Here is a 22,239-nt window from a genome sequence, read left to right on the forward strand (position 1 = left end):
ATCTAGATCTGTTAATATGAAGGTTTAGTACTAGTCATTGTTTGCAATATTTCCCGACACCAGTAGTCTGATATCCAGTCTTCCATCTTGCCAAGATTAACCCCCTTTTGTTTAAGCTCATAGTCACAACACCCCTACCATCACATGTGATCTGGATTCTCTCAGCTATCAGAATTAACCAAGATCTTTTACTTTGTGATGTTAGCAGAATTGCATGTGAAAAAGTATACATGTGCATACTTTAAAGAAGAAGAAACATAAAGACAACCATCAAATCACAGAACACACACAGCATGATAACATAGCTCACCCAGTGTGGGTTACGTCTCAGGGCCCGGTGTCAAGAGTGGGGAGGTCGCTTCATTAATTGCTGCAAGATGATGATAAATACATGATGTGCTCTTTGTCAATACAAGGAAGAACTCCCTTAACTAGAGTGGCATGTCTCTCCAAGAGACACTCTCCTATAAAAAATCTCACTCATACAATTTCTCATTCAGCATTACAAAATATCAAACTCTCACATGAAGTGGCATACAAGGATCCTCCAACAAAGTGATAAACAAAGATCTCAACATCAAACCATCATCTCAACAAAAATCAAAAAAAGACATGGAATCAATGCATCTTATATATCCACTTCCAAGGACGGCATTAAAATTCATACCTCTACTGAAGAAATGCACTGCACAGGTGAATTCCTGGCAAAAGATAATGTAATTTGACTGTAACTCGACCCCTTTCTGACTCGATCACCCGAGAATCTTAAAGATTCCTCAAAGATTCTCTTTTGTAGGCTAAATGAAGTTTGGCTACTCATGTGAGGAAACTGATCATACCATCACATTCCTTGTGAAAAAATGAGTAAAATCAGTATAAAGTCGACCTAGTTCTAAAGCTGTCATTTTTGGGCATCTAAGGAATTTTAAAGATTCCTCAAGATTCCACAAAGATTTTTTTCTACAAATTGACTGAAATTTTGTTACTAGTATGAGGAAACTAATTACCCCTTCAGACTCCTTGTGCAAAAACTGAGAAAAATGAGTATAAATTCGGCATACTTCTGTCACCTTCAAAAATTGGCCTCCAAGGAATCTTTTATATTTTATGCAAATTCTTGCTTCATGGTTCTGCCTTCAACATTTTGTCTCTAGAAAATTCGCTGCTCAGACTAGAAAATCGTCAGCACCAACAGAGTCCTAGCGAAATTCGGAGTAATTTGAGAATAAACTTGGCATATTTCTGACACCGTAAAAGTTGAGCAGTGAAGGGAATCTAAAGATTCTTCATGGCATCTAAAAAATGTTCTATGCAAAATTCCATTAATATTCTATGTTGGAACCTTGACTCATGGTTCAACCACGCTATAACAACTCCGCCCATGGCTTCGCAACCTCCTCGATGCTTGGTTCAGGCGCTCATGGCCCTCTCCATGCGAATGACAAAGGGATTTTATTATAATGTATGGGCAAAGTAAAAAAGGAATTTGTTAGCCCATTTGGTTGGCACAGCTTGGTAAAGCTATAGTGTTTTGGGAGATCTTGAGGTCAAACCTTGTGGACTCTCCCATTTTGGATTTATAACCAAATGCATACCTTAATAAATTTTGACCATACATTTTAATAAAGTTTGTTTTAACCATATGAACCAACCACATCCATGTGAAGACAAACCTGATCCAAGTGGCTCCAAAGACACACACAGGACAAAGAGGGCTTATGGAAGCTCAAAAATCTAAGTGATCATAATGCTTTCGAACCAAGACCAAAGCGTAGAGATTGTCATCCTAATCGCAGCGATGCGAATGATTCGTCAATCCGAGCTCGTATTAGGGAGAACGAGCTAGTCAAAGTTTTGGTCAAAGTTGGATTGTGGGCTAGGTTTAAGTGTCCTACAATTTGACTGACACCCGGGGCATGAAACCTAGCTCCCGAAAGAGGTCAAATTGTGGCCTCATTAAATTGCCCAATATCCCTTATTTTCGAAGGATTTGAAAAACACCCCTATTTTAATAAAAATAAAAAATATATATTTTTTGGGTGGCGGGCCACCAACCCCGCCACCCCCCCCAACCAACATATAAAAAACTATGTTTAAAATTGGTTGACGGGCCATGACCCCCGTCGGCCCCCAACCCAACCCCCAACACACATTAAACGATGTTAATGGGTTGTGGGCGGGCCACCTCCGGTGGACCTGGCCCACACCCAACCTCCAAACAAATATTTCATCGCATTAAACGAAGTCGATGGGAGTTGAACCCACGGCTGGCAGGAGGGCTAGCCCTACCTACGTGGTGGCCCCATGTACCAACATCACACACAACCAACCACACCAAACAACAAACACCCCTTTTAAAAATGTGTTCATTAAATGCATCGCGCCCAAAACGTAAGGCAATACGGCGTGAGTTATGGGGAGCAAGCCACCAGACCGGTGGACCCACCCCCGTTTTAGTTAATGAAACCACTATGTAATAAAAAAAATAAGGGGTTGGATTTGATCCCCCGACCCCTCCTCACTGTTTTTCACCAACATGTCAACCAACCCACATGGAAAAATCCACCCAAAAGTTATATAAACCCTCATTTCGTCAATGCGCCTAGGCATGGAGGAGCAGGGAATGCACACGGAAATCAAGGTGTAATTTTTTTAATTAATTTATTGCAGGTGGAACCATGATTGGGCAAAATTCTCAGGAAGGTGAAATTTTTTCAGTGTCCAAATTGGACAAATTTTATGTCAATCCTACACCTCTCAGTGACGATCAATCACCACCTTATCATGGGGCAAGCGGTAGCGATCCTTCCTTCCTATATGGCAAGCATCAAAAGTATTCCCTTCTTCAATACATAACTTCAATAACAATTTCAATCTAAGCAAAATATTCTTAGAGGACCCGAAGGAGGGAATCTTTGAGGAATCTAAGTGGAATTTAAAAGATTCCTTGAGCCCTAGATTTTCACTTTCTCAGAATTCAGAAATTTGACAATCGATATTGCACTATTTAACGCCACAAATCTAATGGCGCATTCAAATTTTCCATTTGATCATTTCATTTTTCGGCCACTTTTCGAAGTGGATTGCAGGTGTCAACATTCAACGTGCGAGCAGTCATTCCATGAGATTCGATGCCACGAGATTGATGGTCCGGACAACTTCATCTATTTGACATCCTTTTCTTCAGATGGCCTCAGGATGTGAGGTATATGCAGTGTGCTCATGTACTTCTTTTTTTTATGCATTGCGTTGCACAGATCTATGTTTGATGTTTGATGTGGGATCTTGTTTTCTTACTTGTTTCATGATTCCTGCTTGATGTGACATGGAATCATCTATGGGATATACTTGTTGTCATGATTCGTCATGTTTTGTTTGAGATCCCTTTGTTGTATGTTGATGGGATACTCATGTGTTTCCATGTATGTTTGCATTGAGATCCCCTTTATGCCATGTTGGCGGGATGCTCATTATCATCATGCATGAGTTTAAGTCATACTGATAGGAGTCCTTTTCGAATGAGAGTTCCTGCAGCGGAACATCTCTTGGAGCCACTCCTGCGTGAGGGCATTTTCCTTGTATGATAGCGACGTCACCACTTATGTACATCATCATTATTGAAAACACTTACTGTAGCAGCCTACACCATCTTGACACCAAGGCTCGGAGACGTAGTCCCTCCTAAACGAACTCTGTTATCAACGTCTTGAGTTTTATGTTGCTGATGATTGTCATGTTCCTTCTTCTTTACATCATGCAGATATGTTCAATTATGTTATTTTAAATGCAATTATAATCACATCACGAAAGTAAAAGATCTTGGTTAAATCCAGGAGTTGAGTCAACTCGGATCAAGTTTGGTATCAGAGCGGTCTTTGCGTGGATGTGAATTGCAAGCATAAACATTGAAACGTGCAGTGACAGAGGATGAAAAAACAATGTACGAGACCATGCTCAAAATTTCCCAAAGGGTGGAAACAATGTATGAATCCCTACAAAAAGAGACAGAGGAAAAGGAGTGATTGTAGCTTCAGTTGCAAGCCACGGAAGAGGCCCTCGAAGAACTGAATCACAACAAACATAATCTTCAAACGGAAAAAGTTGAATTGAAGATGCTTCTACATGAAGAGAAAGAGGAAAAACAAAGTTTGCTACGACAACTGCAAGCTAAGGACGAGGCCTTGGAAAAGCTACAGTGTGACCATGTGAGGTAAAAAGTAGTTCCCCGAATTCATGTATGTTCCCTGATGATGATTTCGTTGTTTTTGAAAATCATACCACAGGAATTGGCTCCAAACTATCGAAGAGAATGGGTTATAAAGGAAAAGGCTTGGACATTAATGGCCAAGGCATTGTCAACCCCATCAAAGTGGAGGAATTACCCTGTCAGATAGGACTTGGGTATGCCAGAAAATAAGTTGGCGAATCTGCCAAGACAGATAGCGAACCACCAACAATAGAGGATGAGCAGCCATCATCAGTTCTTTCCAAATCAACATAGGAGTTAAAAGATGTTGATTTCCTTTCGGTTTCATCTTCACATAATATGATTTCTGTTGAAGATGTGGAGATCCCAATTACAGGGACAAACATGAGGCTCCTTACCAGGATGAGGCACAAGGAGGAAAAAGAACTTGGTGTTAATAACCAAATCATAACTCAACCATTGGAGGTTGTGCAGAGACCTCAATTTGCAAGCTTGAGATATACTGAGGGAGAATGCTCGAAGGTGTCAGATGTTTCCGAGACATCGTCGAAATCATCGAGGAAAGAGAATGATGGGAACACATCCCCATCATCCCATGGCAGTGCCCATTGTAGGGAAGGAGTTGAGACAAGCTCTCATTGCCATACTTACACCAAAGACAACAAGGAAAGGTATAACCAGTTTCAATATTCAAATGTTCATTTCAATTATAATCATGTTGTTAATGATGGACATAAATCATGGAATCGAAAGACATGTATCTTTTGTGGATTACATAACCATACATTTTCTAAGTGTTGGAAAAGAATAGCAGCACACAAAAGGAGGAGGCATGAAAGACCCTCTCAACAGTGAATAAAAAAACATGTTAAGCAGATCTGGAGGAAGAAGACCTATTGCAGTCATTGCGACAAAAGTGGCCATCAAAGAGCCACTTGTTGGAGGCTCCATCCAGAGTAGTGCCTTAAAGACAAAGTTTCAATGCATGAACCAGGTAAAGTAGTTGTTCGACCATCGAATGCACCACAAGGAGGCAACCCATTCATCTTGATAAGTGAAAATGGTTTCTAGATATGTTAGCTTGTCATGGTCGTGCTTTTGTAAATCATTTGTTGCATTTCAAAATGTAAAAGTGATGATGTGTTTTCCATCACTTGTTAGGTTGCAATGATGGCTAGTATTATCTTGTGTTGCATGATAAACTGTGAAAGTGATGCCGTGTTTCCATCACTTGTCAAAGCAAAAATAGTGTTTGGCCTTATCTTTGTAAATCATGTGTTGTAGTGATGATGTGTTTGCCATCACTTGTTGAAGCAACAATGATATGTTGGCCTTGTTTTCGTAGCTGGGGTATTATGTCCATTTTGATGTAAAATTGACCATCGAGTATGTGTTATAAACTTGTGGCAAGTATGGGATGCTTGGGTCATTAGTTGGTCATGAAAATCAAGCATGTAATTTGCAAAAAAATGTACTACAAGTTACTGAGGTTGTAGGTGTCGGCTCATCGCTTAAGGCTCCGAAGAACAAAGGTGAAAGACATGGAAGCGAGGCCTTTCAAGACGCTTGTGATGCAGACAAGGTACAGAGAAATTGCAAATTATTTTTCGTGTTTTTGGAGGACCAAAAGCTCCTCGGTGAAGAGGATTGATCCAACTGGCTCCAGAGACACATGGGACAAAGAGGGCTTATGGAAGCTCGAAAATCAAAGTGATCACAATTCTTTCGAACCAAGACCAAAGCGTAGATCTTGTCATCTTGATCGCAGTGGTGTGAATGGTTCGTCAATCCAAGCTCATATGATGGAGAATGAGTCAGTCAAAGTTTTGGTCAAAGTTGGACTGTGGGCCACATTTAAGTGTCCTACAATTTGACCGACCTCGAGGCATGAAACCTAGCTCCTGAAAGCGGTCGAAATTGTGACCTCGTTAAATTGCCAATATCCCTTATTTTTGAAAGATTTTAAAAACACCCATATTTTAGTAAAAATCAAAAAATATATATTTTTGGGCCCCCAACCAACATATAAAAAAATATGTTTAAAATTGGCCGACGGGCCATGACCCCCATCAGCCCCCAACCCAACCCCCAACACACATTAAATGATGTTAATGGGTTTTGGGCAACCTCCAAACAAATATGACATCACATTAAACGAGGTCGATGGGAGTTGAACCCATGGTCGGTGGGAGGGTCAGCCCTGCCCATGCAACGGCCCCATGTACCAACATCACACGCAACCAACCGCACCAAACAACAAATGCCCCTTTTAAAAATGTGTTCATTAAATGCACCGCGCCCAAAACGTAAGGCATTACGGCGAGAGTTATGGGGAGCGGGCCACCAAACCGGTGGACCTGCCCCTGTTTTATTAAATGAAACCACTATGTAATAAAAAAATGAGGGGCGGGATTTCGTCCCCCAACCCATCCTCAACGATCATTGTTTTTCACCAACATGCCAACCAACCCATGTGGAAAAATTCGCCTGAAAGTTATATAAACCCTCATTTCATCAATGCATCCAGGCATGGAGGAGCAAGGAGTGTGCATGGAAATCAAGGCGTAATTTTTTTAATTAATTTATTGCAGGGGGAACCATGATTAGGCGAAATTCTCTGAAGGGTGAAATTTTTGTAGTGTCCAAATTGGACAAATTTTATGTTGATCCTACACCTCTCAGCGACATGAACCTGATGGCGCAGTCAGAATTTCGATCTGAGCAGAAGATTCTCAGAGGACCCTGAGGAGGTAATCTTTAAGGAATCTAGGGCGAATCTACAAGATTCCTTAAGCCTCAAATTTTCACTTTCTCAAAATTCATAAATTTGACAAACGATTTTGCACTATTCAACGCCACAAATATGATGGTGCATTCAGATTTTCCATTTGATCATTTCATTTTTTGGCCACTTTTTGAAGTGGATTGCAAGTGTCAACATTCAATGTGTGAGTAGTCATTCCACTCAGATTTGACACCGCAAGATTGATGGTACAGACAACTTCAGCAGTTTGACATCCATTTCTTCAGATGGCCTTAGGATGTGAGGTATATGCAATGTGTTCATGTACTTCTTTTTGCTATGCAATGTGCTGCACAGATCCCTGTTTGATGTTTGATGTGGGATCTTGTTTTCTTACTTGTTTCATGATTTCTACTTGGTGTGATGTGGAATCATCTGTGGGATGTACTTGTTGTCATGATTCGTCATGTTTTGTTTGAGATCCCTTTATTGTATGTTGATGGGATACTCATGTGTCGCCATGTATGTTTGCATTGAGATCCCTTTTATGCCATGTTAGCAGGATGCTCATTATCATCATGCATCAGTTTAGGTCATACTAATAGGAGTCATTTTCGGATGAGAGTTCCTGCAACGAAACATCTCTTGGAGCCACTCCTGCGTGAGGGCATTTTCCTTGTATGATAGCGATGTCACCACCTATGTACATCATCACTACTGACAACACTTAATGCAACGACCTACACCATCTTGACACCAGGGCCCAGAGATGTAGTCCCTCCTGGACGAACTCCGTTATCAACGTCTTGAGTTTTATGTTGTTGATGATTTTCATGTTCCTTCTTCTTTACAACATGCAGATATTTTCAATTATGCTATTTTAAACGCAATTCTAATCACATCACGAAAGTAAAAGATATTGGTTAAATCCAGGAGTTGAGTCAACTCAAATCAAAACCACACCCACAACACCTACATGAAGATAATTCGTTGCTTGCCCATCCCAAGGCCACTTGGCTTATTTACCTTAATAAATTTTGACCATACATTTTAATAAAGTTTGTTTTAACCATATGAACCAACCACATCCACAACACTCACATGTAGACAATTTGTTGGTTGTGCATCCCAAGGCCACTTTTCCTATTTACCTTAATAAATTTTGACCATACATTTTAATAAAGTTTGTTTTAACCATATGAACCAACCACATCCACGTGAAGAAAAACCACACCCACATGAAGACAATTTGTTGGTTGTGCATCCCAAGGCCACTTGGCCTATTTGGAGGTGCCACGTGGTGCTTCCTTATGGGGCCACACGACCACTTCTGATTAGCCAAATTAATTGCCACTTCAACCATCCAATGAATGCCATGTGTCAAGTTAGTTAGTGCCATTTCATGTTGACTGGTGCTACATGTCCTCTTTTGGCATTGCCATGTCACCTATAGTGCCATGTCCCCTGCTAACTGGGTTATACGGTGTGCCACATCACCATACTAATGTCATCAATTGACTTTTGACTTTTTGTTAAGTTTGACTAGAACTTTGACCACACATATCTTGAGCATATAAACTTAGATTGAGGGGTCATTTACACTATTGGAAAGCTTGTGATGAGCTCTTCGATCTAATATTGGCTTTGCTACAATCCAAAAACTCTCATTTTTGAGCCTTTCCTAAGCCCTCTTTGATTTCTGAATGTTTCTGGAGCCACCTGGATCACCATGCGACAAGGGCTACAACCAAAGCCTCTAATCCCCAAATTTCCAAATGACCTGAAACCAAGGAGAATTTAATCACTAAGTTTTCTCGAGGAAGAGAATGCTTGTAGAGAAAATTTCTCAGCTTGTCCTAAAGACTGAAAGGAACTTTGACAGGAAATGGACTATCCAAAAGACTTCAGGAATTGCAAAGGTTCCCATTAACCATGAAGATATCCACAAGCCTTCATCTTATTACCACCTACTAAGCGTTTCTTCAAGCAGTTAAACAAGGCCATTTCTCATAGTTTATCTCCCATTTGAGGCCTTCAAACCATTTTCATCTAGACTAGATAAATCTTTGAACTATTTAACAATGAAGTAGGGATACTACATTGTTGCTCGATCCCTCAGCGAGCCTAGAAAAGTCTAAGCACAATCTCAAAAGGCTAGACAAGCCTAATTCATGTCATTCAACAAAATTCCATCGTTCAAATATTCCATAATGAACTCTCTCATAAATTCTATTACATGTTTTGTGAAGGCCCCTTTTGAGTCTCCACTCTGCAATCAAGGCTTTTAACTATGAATAACAAATCATAAAATCACATTAAAAATCAACAAGGAAGCATATAAATATCACACAATCATGAAAACCCAAATTTACCAATTGACATCATGATCATATATCACAAAAGCTAAGAAGTTAACAGGAAGACACATAAATATATAGAACTTATCAATATCACTTCAATTTCATTGAACATGATTTACATTACAGAGTTGAAGTCCACAAGGGTACTTGTCTAATTAAAGATCATTAGCTATATTTAACTAAAGAAGAGTGAGACATGATGCACTTCACCATAGGCTCAACTACATTGCAATCTTTCTTGCAATGGGCCACCTCTAAGCTAGACCAAGAAGCCATGAGGGAAGTTCTCACTCAACATTACATGGTGGAGCCATGAAGACCAATCTCCATTAAATCAAGCTCACCAGTTCTTCTTGAGATCACACTAAGCCCAAAGTCTACCCAACTTTTGTGGCTAGTTTTATAGCTGCTCTACACAACAAGCACCCAAGGCAAATTATCTCTCATGCTATCAGTAGTATAATGATGAAGGCCATTCTCCTTCAACCACAGATAAATCAATATAAGGTCTTTCAACCCATTGATTTAAGGCTTGTTCTCATTCACATTGTGACCACAATGAGCCTATTCACATTCATGGTGTGGCCCCAATGGACTTGCACAACACAAGGGAGCCCTTCACTAAGCCAATATTTCCTTCGGTGTTTTCCTTTTCTTTGTTTTTTGTGCATAGTTTCAAAAAAAAAATTCATTGATTCATCATATCAAGCCTGGTCATATAAATCCTACATAGCACAAAAGGAACCCTTCACTATGCCAATAGTTCCCTTAGTGCTTCCCCTTTTTTGTCATTTGGTGTTCCCTTAGTGCTTCCTCCTTTTTGTCTTTTGGTGTTCCCTTAGTGCTTCCCCTTTTTTGTCTTTTGGTGTTCCCTTAATGCTTCCCTTCTTTTGCCTTTTTTGTGTATACTACAAACAAATTCCTCAACAATTCCAATTGGCCTTCTAGCTTGGGTTGAAGACTCTAACAATGATTTCACTCACTAAATTAAGCAAACTAAAATTCATACACAAGTTGTTGTATCACACACAAGGTTTTTTGTCCAAAAAAAAGCCTTTGTTCTTCTAGTTTTTTATTCTTGCACCCCACAAGTGCTTCTTTCATTCCCCTTGCACAAGCTTCCTTGTTTTCCCTTACCTTTCTTCATTGATAGGTGATTTGAAATAATCATGTGATAAACTGAAGTAGAATTGATTAATGCCATTAGTGACTTGAATGTTAACTTAAAGTGCTTAAACCGTGAGAACTGCTTGAGAAGAAAGACTTTATGACATATGATAAACATAAGCAAGATGTAAAACATAAGTGAAAAGCAGCAAAAACACAGCGATACCAGACAACAAGATTGATTATAGAGTTCGTCCCTAATGGACTACGTCTCCGAGTCCGCTTTCAAGATGGGCGACCACTTTATTAGGATTGAATCTGAGGAGGCCGATTACGTAGCAAATTGACTAGACTGATCGTGACACAGGAACTTCTAGTCACTATCACAAGAAAGCTCTCTGAATTAGCTTTCCAACCCCCTGTCTCAGTTCCCAATTCTGACTCCCGATGCTCTTGCTTCACTAAAAACAAAACAACCTATATCCTCCAGAATCTACATATAAAACTCAAAACCACTCTCTCTCTCTTCAAAGCACCAAACTACCTTTATAACCCTGCAAATGCATTCGAACTCCTTCATGCCAAGTTTAGGAATGAACTAGCTGACTTTTTGGGTTAAATTAGGGTTTATGGTTAAGTTTTAATGTCACATAGTGACATTCACCATTTAGGAATTAATTGATATCCAAAAACACAATTAAAAACCCAAAAATGACTTTATAATAACCACAATCCACTAGCTATCAGGTTGACTGTGTGGAGTTGTTAACCGCCCATGTGAATAGCCTGTGGTCAAGCCACAAAGGGACACGGATGTAGTTTTATCCCGTGGTTTCGGAACTGATTTCCAATGCTGCATGTGACAGCTGCCTCTCGACAGTCTCGGCTGATGGTGCGGCTTCCAGACTCCAACCTCGTGCCATGGCGATTAACCACATATGTTCACATGCTACAGTTATGGTGGATCCTCCGGGCGGTCAGGTTAACTTCTTTAACTCTATGGTTCTGAAGCCCCGACGGCTTACCTACATCTGATCACATTGTCCGCCGCGATTAAACTCCGCTGCGGTCTAGTCCAGCGGTTAGGACTATGTTTTATATTGTAATGTTTTTATTAACATGGGTATTGTAATGTCATAAGTATCTTAAATATAGGTTTTTGAATGTAATGTAATGACCCGAGAGGGTTTATAGCATAGAATTAATGTATTAGGTTTTGGTTAGGTTTTTAGATGTAGATTAGGGTTTTAGGTCTTAGGTTAGGGTTTTGTCATTTTGATACATGGATTTTGTTAACAAAAAACCATGTACACCTCCTAGTCACAAAGCGACATTGTCAACATCACATGACAACAAACCTTTGTCGATAACCAAATCATGTGAGATGGACGACAAACCCATGTCGACAACCAAATCTTGGCAGAACTGACGACAACCACATGTCGACAACCAAGTACAAAACCATATCAACTATGAAAACCAACACTGGACAACCATAACATTATTGTCGAAGCTGAAGATACCGGACACTGAATGCTGACGACGAACACTAGTGAAGTTGATAAAGTTCAAGACCTCATCAACCGTGATCAATTTGAAGATCACTTCGACTTTGAACCACTGAAGATGCCGCTCTTGCTGGATTGACAAGATCCTCCTGGATCAATAGGTTTCTTATCAAACCTGCCCATCACCCTTACCTTTCTTTGTGGGTTTTTCATTGATAGGTTTCTTATCAAACTTGCCTATCGGGGTCAAATTAGAAGCTTTTGAGTAGTACTTTGCTCATACCTTACTTTGAACAAGATACTTGGAGTATAGCCTAACTATTTCCATAAATATGGGAGTTACTAATATACTTTCCAAATAGATTTTCTTTTGGGGGGGAATTGACAATCTTAAATCTTATGAATATTTGGCCCAACCAAACAATTTATTGGTAAAGATTAAATTCTTTGATCCCCTTTGGTAGACTCTCCTCCTCACAGCTTCTCATAGTTCAAATCAAAAACTCCACGTCACAAAACTCTCCTCCTTCTCATGGCTTCTCATAGTTCAAATCAAAGACTCCACCTCTTTTCATGACTTCTCATAGTTCAAATCAAAGACTCCACCTATATATATATATATATATAGATAATTCTCCAACCGTTAAAATACTTTAAAAGGTATTTTAAATTATAATGACTCACTTTGTCCACGGAGTCTTGGATAGACTATGATTGGGTGCTTTGTTAAGGCACTCCTTGATGTGAAGTTATCACTTCAATTCCCCATCCCGATCTGAGTGATATATTGGAATGATATAATCTTATCAAACTTACACAAAAAGAATAATAATGACTCACTTCACTTTAATATAATATAATATAATGACATTTAATTTTTCTGCTTGAATAAATTTACAAATGGACAACAAAAATAAAACCCAATCATAAATTTGAGACCAACTTAAAATGTTATAAGTAACTTTAGCAAAATGGTTCGATTAAAATAGCTCAAAATAAATATAGTTAAATGTATTAAAGGGAAAAATTACTTATATTTTAAAATAGATAATAAAATAAATAATAAAAATAATGAATTAATGTATTAATAATAATATAATAATCACTATCCAATAATCTCATTAATAGCTAACCTATGTAATAAGTCTTAACCAATGACCACTGGCCTCATTGGTAACTGAGACTGTCCTCATTGGTAACTCAGATATTTCCAAAAAATGCAGAGCTTTCATGTTACTATCTCTGAATCCAGTTGTAGGATCTTGCAGATGGCTGTCCTAATGCAGGAGTCTGTACAAAACTATAATGAAAAACGACTTATTTGGAGATATAAACTCCCTGCAAACCAAATTTATTTGGAGATATAGACTCCCTGCAAATGATTTTGCAGATGGGGATTGTCCTATTGCGAGTCTGTACAAAACTATTTTAAGATTAAATTTATTTGAGGAGATATAGATTCTCTGCAAACCAAAATTATTTAGATATAGACTCCCTGCAGAGGATTTTGCAGGTGGCTGTCCTAATGCAGAAGTCTGCACAAATCTCTTTTAAGATGGAAATGGAATTTATTTGGACATACAGACTCCCTGCAAACCACCAAACCCTATTTCAACGAATAATCGCAATCAATTAGATACATTTTCGGGATTCAAGTTATTTATTTGTATCAATTCGCACCAGTGCTTTCAATGCAAAAACAAATAGACTAAAACTAAATGGCATCAACCTGCCATGTGCATGTTAATCATGGAATATTATGGTTGTAATGTTGAAATAAGGCATAGGAACCTCAAATGTAATTTTGAATAAGAATTGTTAACAGTTCACTATTGGAGAGACAGTTTTGGCCACAACTGTAACCATGTAGAAATCTCATCTTCGCTGTACAATTTCCGGATGCCTCCATAGAATCCATCTAACCCACTGCTATCTTCACGAGATCTTTTTCTTTTGATTGGAACTTTCCTCCACCTTGAACCCCTAATGTACTGCCTGAATTCTAGCCACAGCACCTCTGCTCCAAAACCAAAGGACTCCAAGAGTCAAAGAGCTAAACACAGTAGCATTCAAACATTGTTCCAGATAGATGTAGGAAAATCAACTGCAATAACTGAAAGAATTGGAAACCCTATATACATCGCAATCAATTAGATACATTTTAGGGATTCAAGTTATTTATTTGTATTAATTCGCACCAGTGCTTTCAATGCAAAAACAAATAGACTAAAACTAAATGGCATCAACCTGCCATGCGCATGTTAATCATGGAATATTATGGTTGTAATGTTCAAATAAGACATAGGAACCTCAAATGTAATTTTGAATAAGAATTGTTAACAGTTCACTATTGGAGAGACTGTTTTGGCCACAACTGTAACCATGTAGAGATCTCATCTTCGCTGTACAATTTCCGGATGCCTCCGTAGAATCCATCTAACCCACTGCTATCTTCACGAGATCTTTTTCTTTTGATTGGAACTTTCCTCCACCTGGAACCCCTAATGTACTGCCTGAATTCTAGCCACAGCACCTCTGCTCCAAAACCAAAGGTCTCCAAGAGTCAAAGAGCTAAACACAGTAGCACTCAAACATTGTTCCAGATAGATGTAGGAAAATCAACTGCAATAACTGAAAGAATTGGAAACCCTATATACATCAGATTCATGCAAATCTGAAGTTAATTTAAAACAAAAAACTAGAAAAAGAGTACCATCCAGATGGCATTTACACTCTTGGTCATCTCTTGTACAATTAGCAGCATGGCCAACTATACCATACCACCAACCTGCAAATCAAAATCACAATCTTAAATCTATGACAGCTTTCCGAGGATGGCCTGCAATTATTGAAAAATAAAAGAAGTATACATCTTATCTCTGTAGATTTTGCTGCAAGGGTTTGGATATCTATGCTAGTTCTTGTGCTTCTTTCTTTCAAGTTTGGCTGAGCAGCTGATTTACTTGTTGCTGTAATTTCATGATGTATTGTAAGTTGTAACTAACACAATCATAGGCAGTAAAGACGCAGAAAAATACCATATGGAAAGTATTGACACCTTTTCCATTGAACTTCTATATGATCTCCCGGCCTAAACTCCTCAGAAATATCTGGATTGTGAAATTCACTTGGAGATGTCTCAACAGGTGGTTTCCTAATGCGTGCCCATGGTATTCCATCCTCCATAATAACTCTTGGATAATACGGGGAGTACCTGTAGTACTAAGAGGGTTAAAAAATAGTCTTACAAGTACAAAAGCTAGAAATAATTTGAAGAACAATAAACTCGAGGTTTGCCATGCATAGCTCAGCCTCTCAATCTTTCCGATCAGGACCCAAGCTGTCTATAAGTCGAAAAAACTTGGGCATTCATATGGAATGACACCTGGTTTCCTAATATCACCTTCAAGAGCGACTGAACAAAACCCACCCACATTTGGTAAAAAAATTCAATTAGACAAGGGGTAAAATAGCTGCGAGTATCTGGCGGCTGTGTGGCTTAAGTTTATTGGAAAGGACCTAACTTAAAAATTTGGTTAGAAAAAGCAAACTGGAAAATGGTCTGGCAAACCATGGCTTTGAGGTTCAAGATTTTTGAACCTAGAAAAAGCAAACTGGAAAATGGTCAGGCAAACCATGGCATTAAGGTTCAAGCTCTTTGGTAATACGCTATACCATGTCTTAAAATGATAACTCAGCATATGAAAATGAAGAGTACAATTTCTTAAAATGGTATCTCAGGATTGAGGAAGGAGAGGAAAACTAGTTTCCTATAGTGACTGTGACTATCACTTAGCCAATCTCAAGAGGACTTGATGAGAATTATATATATATATAATTCAAAAAAACTTGGACCCTAAAGGAAGTTATAAAGTTTGAGGTTTGAATCTATCCTGGATAACCCCCCTTAATGAATCTGTACAACCTCCTTAATGGAGCTGTACAAGAATACCCTAAACCGGCATTGCAAGTCACAACAATACCCAGGGACATAAGATCGAATGGAACTTTGCAGCACATGATAAGTAATTAGAATTCCATTTAAACGTGAACATACAAGTGTGAGAAGGCCGTATAGCTTCTACCTGGCACAGAAGGTGTCAGAATCCCGGACATAATTTAACTCTGCATCGTAGCATGATAACAAAAATCCAACGTGACCCTGCTGAAAACCCAGCAAAGACAATATGCAATGTTATCGAAATGTTATGATTTCATTAGGAAATACAGTGAATAAAATTGATTTTGGTCAGAAGTCCCATTAATTTGTGAACAAAACTGGTATATGTGTTCATAAAATAATTTTAAAATGTATGTTTAGGAAACATATTCAATGAAAACAGACCCGTGGTATGAGAGAAGGGGTAAACAAAATGAACGACAAAGTACAGTGAGGCAAGGGGTTAAAAACATGAAAACAGAAAGACGAGAAAATGGGAAACACGAAGCAGAAAATTATTAGAATAACGTAGGAAAGAAAGCTTAATCAAGAAATAAAATAAGAAACGTGACTGTAATGCGTTCAACCCATATAAAATATGTAAACAGGAAAGGTATTCCGCAAAATACCCTTAACATGTCAGTTCATACTAACTCAACAAAATAAATTTCAGATGTAGATTTTCAACATATAGACAAATTGACAAATTAGGACCATTTATTTTATTTCGGTGGAACCATGTATCAAGGTTTTGTTGTTCCCCATATTTCGGGTGAATATTTCACTATCAGGGGAGTTTCTACCCTGGTAATGGGTGAACATTTCCCAAAAAAGCATTAGCCTTCACCTGAACACTGAACACTTCACCCATCATGAGGAGAGAAACAAATGGTTTCTAACTCTTCAGAAACTCCCTTCTTGATGACGGGTGAAGTGCCAAAACATTGAGAACAAAAGCTTGATATACCGTCAAACAAAACCGAATTTGAAAAATGTAACTATTACATATTCACAGGGGAATGCAACACATTCTGTGAGATACTTTCAAATTAAAATTTACCTATTGCATATTCACAGGGGAATACAACTACATTATCATAGATGGCACACAAACAGATGCAACGGGTTGACCAGACATAAAAATGTAATCACAAAATGCCTCTAGGTCTCTAGATCTCGTTTGCTCATGAAAACAGAAAGCAGACGAATGCAATGTGCCCGACCAATGATAAAAGCATCCACCAAAGGCGATCAGGTGACCTCCAAATACAGCCATTCATTGCGGTATACATTTTCATGGTATATGATAATTTTACTCAGAGTTTGTGACAAAATTTAGTCCTCACCTGCCGATTGTAAACCTGCGCGGGAAACCATAATTTGCCACTTTCCAAATCTGAATACATACTCGCAAAGCGTTCACTCGGCTCTTCTAACAATGCTTTATCATTATGTCCTGAAAATGACCAAATACATGTCAGTGGAAGCATCCAAAAACATGATGGCATGTAGCTCCGATTCAGGATTTCTGCATTCTCCCCTTTCGTCATCCGCTCCCAGGCTGTAAAAGCAGTGGGCCCAATAATTTTACCCCAGCGCTGATGGAACAGGGGCTCCCATATTTCATCACTCCGACATTTCATTCTCAAATTTCTGCATGTTTGAGATAATCGGCACAGAGACTCTGGGGACAGCCGGCGGAAAATATTTTCGTGTACGAGGTCGGGAAGGTCCAGCAGTGACAAAGGTGGCTCATCTTCTACACTTTGCACCTGCTTGTTTAATTTACTCCTCAGCAACATTTTTTATTGCTTTGGCATGAAAAGTCCCTAATTTTCCAAAAATGCCTTGGATAGCTGGGCTAAGAAGATCATTCGAAGGGGAAAAATGGAGACATTAATTATCAAAGTGAACGATCAAACCAAGGGAGAAGAAATTTCAGTCCTTTCTTCTAAGGTCCTGTCAATAAAATAGAGTAGTAAACACTGCAAGCTATAATTCCAAGAATTGACAAATCCAGAAAAGCAAGCAACCTATTCAACACCAACACAGAGACCGAAGGTTTCGTATCATTAAATTATAAAATATCTATAGAATGCCTTTACCGTCAAATAAATACATTTATGTCCTCATTTGGGCACCAACGCAAACAACAATGCAGTTGTTTAAGCATTTCGTGTGTGTGAGTTTACTTGATGGTCAAGTTATACTACTCAAACATTTTGCAGATTTCCTTTATCCGCACTTGATGGTCAAGTAATACTACTCAAACATTTTGCAGATTTCCTTTATCCGCACTTTAGCTTTAAGGAAAATCTAAATCGGGACTGGGGTTAGGTTACCGAGATTAAATAAAAAAGGATTCTATGTTATTTTTAATGTAAAAACAACGTCCAGACTCGAGTTTGGTTACCGAGCTGCAACAAAAAGGGACATGCCACAGCTTTATAATTTTTGACGTCAAACAAGCTGAACAAAATTTAAATAAAATCCAATTCGTCATGCATTTAAGAATTAGAATTTAATTGAAAGAGATTTATGACTCAGGTTTAAAATAATTTTAAACAAAGTCCAATTCCTAATGGATTTAGGAATTATAAATCAACTGCCAGGGATTTATGCCAAAGGCTTTAAAAAATTAGTTCTGAATAAATCAACTGCCTGGGATTTATGCCAAAGGCTCTAAAATGACCATTAAGCATGAGAAATCTGAATGAAATTTAAATAAATTCCTATTTGTTTTTTTCAGAGGGAAAATCAACATATGGCCGAGGCCAGCAGATATTTACAACATATGGCCGAAGCCAGCAGATTTTTACAACATATGGCGGAAGCCAGCAGAATTTCAGAATTTACAGCCGTTACAAATTGTTCAAAGGCCGAAGCCAGCAGATAACCAACGCGTGGGGTCCACAACCACTGCCGCAGGAATCGAACCCGGCTGGGGGGAGCGAAATTAGTCAAAAATTAGTCAAAAATATTGGAGCGAAATTCAAGACTTAAGATTCAACTCGGGCTTGAGGAAATTAGTCAAAAATATTGGAAAATCTCTGGAATCGGCAATTCAGAGACTATGAATCCACAACTTCGCGCTTTAATATCATTGAACTTAGCAAACATCAAGCGTTTTGCTTAGTCTTATCGAGTCGTTAATTTGCAATTAAATATTCGGAAAAAATATTAATTTGCACTTAAAACATCGACGGGGATTCGTTTAACATTTGGGAGAAAGCTTTCCATTTGCTAATTTAACAGTAATTAGCTCACATCTTTAAACATCCAGTGCAAGCTTTACCAGAAAAATAGTCATTTGAACTCAGAATCCTGTCAAATTCCCGTCCCTTTCGGTGCAGAGAACAAGAATAAATCAAAATATTTCAAATTTTATAAAAAAAATTAAGCGCGAAATCGATAAGGACGCATAAATTTGAACTTCAACATAAAATAGCCAGTTAAACAAAAACTCACTCATAACTGTCGAATTTGATCCCTTTTCGTACTGAGGTCAATGATAATGCAAACTATTTCATATTTCATTAAAAAATTCACATTCAAACTCAATAAAAGGGCCAAATTTTCAACTTCAACCTCAAAAGCCATTTGAAGAAAAAAATCACTCAGAATTCTGACAAATTTCGATCCATTTGCATTCGGAGGTCAACAATGAGACAAGATATTCAAATTTCATCTAAAATTTACATTGAAGCTCACTAAAAACGCAAATATTTTCGACTTCACAGAGCGCAACTGTAGAGCAAAGCAGTTGTAATTCTATGAAACATTTCCAGAGTTTTCCAAACCCCGCTTTAAAGAACGGACATTACGAGTCTGATTAAAATATGAACCATCGAATTCAAAATGTTTCGCCTTCATTTTCGGCATCCCGAGGTTTAAAATGTAGAGATCACAGGCGATGAAATGCTGTGCACAACAAAAATTGTATTATTTCCTTCCAAGAGGTATTTTCAGTGTACGTGCGCTGCATAGAGCGGACTGCCGCCGCAGTTCCGTACACGCGTCCAAAGATTTGGGTTTCAAATGGAAGGCCACACGGCTTAGTACTGTACTGGAAAGGCACGGTGTTTACGGTTAATCAGGCCTGGAATTTCAAATTCTTTTTGCCTGTCAAATTTTAACGACGTTTTTTATTTTTTTTACTTTTATTTTACGTTTTAACTAAATATGTGAGTGTCACGAAAACGCTATTTTAACAATTTTTGTAAATTGATTCCATAAACAATAAGTCATGAAATGGAAGCTGATAATGACTGTTATTTATAATGATTCTTGTTAGATTGAAATTGTAGATTTGTACTCTATCAGATTTATAGCTCAGATTTGTAAAATCTTTGCAAAAAACTTACAATCCATGGACTATAAATAAATTATCTAGTGAGATTATAAATAAATCGTGGACTATAAATAAATCATGTAGAGAAAATACAGAAAAGTTGTGTAATAATAAACAATGATTATATTTCATTAAAAGTCAAACATTATGGAGAAACTACAAAAATTTTTATCAATAGGAATATCTCAATACATAGATCCTCTATTAAACATAAACTAGAAGAATTTTCAAAGCTCAAGAATCCTTCTTGACTTTGTATCTATCCATATCTCATATACTGCATGCCAATCAACATTAGATGATTCAGGTCCATTCAAAGATACTCTCATTAGAGCATCTAGTGTATCCAACCCAAGCCTTGATTTTCTAATGTCCTTGATGATGTTTTGCTTAGAAAATCCCCTTTCACAATCCATTGTACTTGCAGGAATAGTGAGGACAGCTTGCCATAATTTCATCATATTGGGATAGGTTTTGTGCCATTGTTTTGTGTTACGAAAGACTTTCCATGCTTCTTTCATAGAAAGCCCCTCACAAGCCAGATTTAATGAATCAACAAAAAGGTGCAACTCTCTTTTACAAGCCTTAACATCAAATAAATCTACAAATCCAACATCACTGGATACGGTATGTTGCAAATGTTGAAAAAGCTTTAAAAACCAACGCTCTGAATTTTTCTCACGACTATAGCGCTCTTCTGAATAATAACAAGGGCTGAACAATTTCGCTGCATTAAAAAGATGAAGGTCTGGAAATCTTTCATTCAAAGAGTCTATCAGAGTCTCTATATAACCTCCAGTGAGTTGCTGACAACTCTCTTGTGTACCTTCAATACAAGGTTTCATAGATTGTTTCCTTGCTTCATTGGATTCAATATCCATGGCTGAGATAGAGATGTATTGTAACTCATGTCTATCTACAACTTTCCCTTCATCTTTAATATCAATGTATCCATTTTGAGAATCATTTAAAAACTTTGAAAGATAAGTTGTCCCTTCTGCAAATGTCTATTTTCTCAAAAACCATCTAGATTATGTGCTTATAGTTACTTCAAGAGCCAACCCAATAGTTGTAATGTCTACATTTTCTTCTTGAAAAGTCAAATTCAACTTGTTCAATTCCCCTAGCACATCAGCAAGCATATGTAAACAAAACTGGACAGAATATATTCTTGTCTTATCATACCAAGATGAAGTTTTTTTTTCATTTTTCCACAAAGTTAAAATTGCTGGCATAAGCTTCACAAGCCTTATAATAACTTCCCCCCTGGATAACCATCTCACTGAATGTATTTGTAGAACATCAAGAACATCAATTTGCATGACTCTAAGCAAATCATTAAGTTCGCTATTTCTCTTTGGAGAATTTTGAACCCATGAATACACTTCGTTTGCAATTTTTTCAACAAATAATAACTCAGGGAATTTCTTAGAAGCATCTGCTACTGCGAAAGACTCACGATGAACCACACAATGAACTGTAATAAGGTTTGGATTGTTCTTTTTCAAAAATGAAACAAAGCCATTTTCATGTCCAATCATTGCTGAAGCTCCATCTGTAGAAACAACTATCAAATCTTTATATTGAAGGCCTCTGACATCTATTAATTGATTGACACTATCATATATTGTTTTTCCTTTTCCATCTACTACATCTTTGAGCTTCATAAACTGCGAGATAGGTGGCCCGAGACCCTTTGAGTCTAAATATGTTGCATAAATAACAAGGTGTTGCTCTAAGGTTCGATCAGTGCTTTCATCAACCATCAATGAGAAGAAAGGACTTTCCAACATATTTTTTATCTGAATCTGTTCAAGATGTTTTGATATGCAATATATAAAATCATTTGCAGACTTACGATTAGTGTATGAAGAGTACTCTTGAGACTTTGGCATATTTGGAGTTTTTGCATCCATTAGAAATTTGCAAAGCTTCTCATACTTTGATAGAGATAAATCTTCTTGACAAGTGAAATATGATATTTTCATTGTAGAAATCACACTTTCCTTATTGGCATCTCTCA

General features: G+C 37.9%; 1 protein-coding gene across 2 annotated transcripts; it reads right to left on the minus strand.

The window, feature by feature from the left end:
- Positions 1–14,152: 14,152 nt before the first annotated feature.
- LOC149226050 (F-box protein At2g26850-like) lies at positions 14,153–17,985 on the minus strand. 2 transcript variants are annotated; one of them, XM_089375208.1, is made up of 5 exons: positions 17,212–17,985; positions 16,011–16,087; positions 14,964–15,139; positions 14,639–14,713; positions 14,153–14,460 (listed from the first exon to the last, which is right to left on the minus strand). In XM_089375208.1, exons 1-5 carry the CDS (start codon positions 17,665–17,667, stop codon positions 14,273–14,275), a joined length of 972 nt encoding a protein of 323 aa, XP_089231334.1. In that variant the 5' UTR covers positions 17,668–17,985; the 3' UTR covers positions 14,153–14,272. The 2 variants fall into 2 exon arrangements, with proteins under 2 accessions (XP_089231334.1, XP_089231333.1); XM_089375207.1 differs by having other exon boundaries at positions 16,011–16,090; positions 17,212–17,983.
- Between the last annotated feature and the right edge of the window lie 4,254 nt (positions 17,986–22,239).

This window comes from Pinus tabuliformis, chromosome J, assembly GCF_031772625.1.
Source record: "Pinus tabuliformis cultivar Carrire ecotype Pingquan chromosome J, CPIR1, whole genome shotgun sequence".
In the NCBI taxonomy this organism is placed as follows: Eukaryota; Viridiplantae; Streptophyta; class Pinopsida; order Pinales; family Pinaceae; genus Pinus; species Pinus tabuliformis.

Coding starts and splice junctions, on each gene's coding strand:
- LOC149226050 (XM_089375207.1), bottom strand. CDS start 17,667: ATGTTGCTGAGGAGTAAATTAAACAAGCAGGTGCAAAGTGTAGAAGAT. Junction 16,091..17,211: donor CGCAGGTTTACAATCGGCAG/GTGAGGACTAAA, acceptor CTGGGTTTTCAG/CAGGGTCACGTTGGATTTTT. Junction 15,140..16,010: donor TCTGACACCTTCTGTGCCAG/GTAGAAGCTATA, acceptor TTAGTACTACAG/GTACTCCCCGTATTATCCAA.